This window comes from Limulus polyphemus, unplaced genomic scaffold (genome assembly GCF_000517525.1).
Source record: "Limulus polyphemus unplaced genomic scaffold, Limulus_polyphemus-2.1.2 Scaffold1329, whole genome shotgun sequence".
Classification (NCBI taxonomy): Eukaryota; Metazoa; Arthropoda; class Merostomata; order Xiphosura; family Limulidae; genus Limulus; species Limulus polyphemus.
In genome coordinates, this window is record NW_013666939.1 from 154133 (window position 1) to 157937 (window position 3805).

General features: G+C 30.2%; 1 protein-coding gene across 2 annotated transcripts in view; it reads left to right on the forward strand.

Annotated features, from left to right (window-relative positions):
* Positions 1 to 489: 489 nt before the first annotated feature.
* The window catches only part of LOC106463122 (transcription elongation regulator 1-like), a 59061-nt gene continuing 55745 nt past the window's right edge, over positions 490 to 3805 (forward strand). For both annotated transcript variants that reach the window (XM_013923098.2, XM_022390540.1), the window contains exon 1: positions 490 to 748. In XM_013923098.2, the coding sequence (XP_013778552.2) occupies positions 539 to 748 (210 nt within the window). In that variant the 5' untranslated portion in view covers positions 490 to 538. The remainder of the gene's footprint in view (positions 749 to 3805) is intronic.

Here is a 3805-nt window from a genome sequence, read left to right on the forward strand (position 1 = left end):
TGATTAGTATCTGGCGAAAAGCTTCAGCAGATATTTCCTTTGCAACATCTCAACCAACAATTGGTCCAGTTATCAATGCTACTTTCAAGTTTTGAGCAACTCAAATTTCAAGATCTACATATCTACATGTGTTGATGTTTCCATTTATCAAAGTTATATTTTAAGATCTGTGCAAGAACACAGCTAACATATGTTTCCGCATATAAGAGCTATTCCAGTACATTACTTTACATTTCAGTGTCTGTTTTTATGTATTAAGCTAAATTGAAAGTGTTATATCATCCATAAAATCTTAGCATCATTTGATATAAAAATGTATTAAAAGTATTGGATGTTATTAAAGCTGAGTCATGCATCTGAAGCTTGACGTCATGAAAATTTTTTTAAATATCAATTTTATTTAGTCACAGTATATATATATATATATATAATAATGGCTATTAATTATGTTGTAATTACTGACTCTAATGATATTTTTATTGGAAGACCTCCTTTTGGCCCACGGGGTTCTCCTCCAAGGTTTCGTGGACCACCACCTATGAACCGAGGCCCTCCACCACATGGAAGAGGAGGACCACGGCGACCACCACCTCCAGGTTTTAGAGGGCCACCTCCACATCCACATCACTTTGATCCAAATTTTCCAAGACATATGCCACCACCACCTGCTGGAATGCCTCCACCTCCAGGAGGAATGCCACACCCTCCTGGAATGCCACCACCACCAGGAGGAGGACCTCCTGGAATGGTAAGTTAGAATCAAATTTTTTTTCCTTTTGTTTAAAACAATACCTTTTAACCATCACAGTATTGGCAGGTCAAAGAGTGTATGCCATGATTTTTTAGAGTTACATGTCATGTAGACTTACATAAAATTTTTTATTAAGCTACTAGTATATGAATGTATTTTGGCATCAAATTGTAGTTTATAATTCAAATTTTAGTATTATACCTTATTTAATTTCTTGATTTAAAACCAAATATTGAAAACAAATTGCTAAAACAATATGCCTTTCTTTTTTTGGTATTGGTACCTTTATGTATTTTTATTGCACTTTTAATGTTAAGGAAACAAATAGAAGCATAATTTCCTACTCTTTATTACAAAAGAAATTTTATTTCACTCATCCAATGGATGGATACTCCAATAACATGAAATAATATCAAAAATACTTTTTTTCCCTAAAATGAGTGCAGCTTCTAACAAGCATTTACATTTATTTATCCTCAACAGTTTCACATATGCTTTCATTTGATTTTATTGTTTTATTGCTCTTTGAACCATTTCTAACCAGCATAACAAATCAACAAATCACCAGTAGCTTAGGGTAAAAGGAGACAGTAGGCAGCTTGTATTTTTTACTTAAGTTTTCTTAATTAACCTGAAAAGTTACCAATTCTTACATTTTACTTGCTTTAATAAATAAATAAAAAATATACAAAAAACTTTAAAAATTTAGCATTTACTTTAGCCTTGAGGCATTTGGGTTTGTGGTTTAGTAAGCCTGTTTTTTTTTCTCACTATGTTCCTTCTCCATAAATAACTTGTATAGTATTCAAATATGTATTTTGGTACACAAAAACATATTGGGCGCTAGAGCAGAATGTCCAAGATCTATTATAATTTATCTGGCTATGTAACTAACCTATAAATTGGTTGAAAGATTCCATTACTGCTTGGAAGAATGTCTAAGCCATTAAGTTCACCCTGAAAAACAATAGCTTTGATTGGTAGAACAAAACAATCATATCAATGTTCTTATTTATGTTTTATTTATTTATTATACACTTTCAGTTGGTTATAAACATATCCAACAGCAATTTCAGAGAGAATTGTAGACATTTCCTTAACCTGTTACCTACCATGGCCATTTTATCTTATTGTGAGGGCAAAATCACATTTGTGAATTGAAAAAATTATAGAGAACTTGTCTTTTATTAGATTTCAGATTTTATTTTTGTAAATAGTAGCATAACATTCAATTATTTGACAAAATTGTATTCATTAATGAAGTTTAAAAGGAATATAATGAAAAAAAATCCTAAAATATGTTTTAGACTGTAAATAAGCACCCTCTAAGAAAAAAATTGTTTTTCAAAATATTTAAAAATTTTTTCCTTCCACTTCAGCACTGGTCCTATCATCTATGATTGGTATCTAAACCTTTTTCTAGTCTGTTTTTTTTATAAAACAGCTTCTGGGCATGTTAAACCTCAGTTGTAAAAACTTTTAGCCAATCCTAGTTGAAGGTGTCAATTTTAGTACCATGTTATTCCAATCGCTGTATTTCACATTTGACAAATCGTAGGATGATAAGGAAAGCACATGATGAAACATTGTTCCCTGGATTTTACAATATGAATGTGGGTGGTGCTTATTATAGTAACTGCCATTCTATGTAGAGGTATTTAGTATTGGCCAATAGTGCTTTTCTATAAGCATTAGAAAACTTGCTTCTAGAAAATACTGCATGGGATGTACATGACTTTTATTATTTTTATATAGTAGCTTAGGTCATGCTGCATCGTATATCTATTTATATTAATCATTATATTGAAAAATTAACTCAAAATAGATATATTTTTTAGGAAAGAAGTTGATCCACGATTGTTATGGTTAAGAGCTATCGAGTGGCGAGTGCAAAGTCTTTACATGAATTAGGCTTAGCACTTTTGAACTGAAAGAGTTTGTGATTTTTTATATTTGTTTGCATTTAAATTTGTAGTTTTAAGTTCAATAATTTAGTGTAATTTTATATTTAGTTCATAATAATAATAATAATATGATTCAGTATTTAGAATGATAAACTTGTGTGATTTATATGTAATACTACTAGTACCAGTACCACATAAGAATTTTATATTTTTCCTTCTTACAATCTTTACTTTATAGTAAAACCCACACTTCTTCTTGTTATTTGCTTTAGAATTAAAACAGTTTAACAGATATATAAAGTTTAATCTGATATTTTGCAAATGTTTTAAAACTCAGTGTACAAGTGACAACAATAAAACCCATATGTTGGTTGTGAAACAGACTAAATACATTTGTCTCAATAATACAGGGAAGCTATGACATTCTTACAGTTGGGGTCTCAATACATTGAAGAGCTTAAGTTTCGCATTCCAACATAAATCTTGCCTATAATGAGAGGAATTTGACCAGGACTAATCTTTTAAGTGCTGTAAAGTAATTTTCTTTGTAATTTATGGTGTCTGTATTGTTTGGTAATCTCTTCTAACAGGATGTATCAAGTAACTAGGGTTAGGCAGTGTTATTGAAACCACCTGTACTGTAAACTGTTACATACATTCGCTAGTAGTGGCAATTAGTTTTGTCTGTATAGTGAAACAACATACACAGACATATGTTGAAATAAACTTGTTTGAAAGTTCAAAGAAATGATATTCAAATACTGAAAAGCTTTCTTACTATCATATCTACAGTATTGTTGAAATGCGGCTGCGCTGGACTGAACGAGAGTGACCACCAACAGGCATGATATTTTATGGCAAATGTACAAAGTTCACGCTGCTAGCCTCATGATTTATTCAGCACAGTAAACAAAAGTATTGCTGTCATGAAAATAAACATAAATTTCAAATAAATATACATTTATGAAACAAAATTAAAATGTTATGTACATATATAAACATGAAATCATAGTTAAAAATAAAAATACTCATTTATTGTTTAAGTTTATTTACAAATATTATTTTCAGTTTTTGTATATTACTTGAAACCATAAGGAGAGTACGTGATTATTGAAAAAATTAAAAATAGATAAAATTTGCATTTTATGGA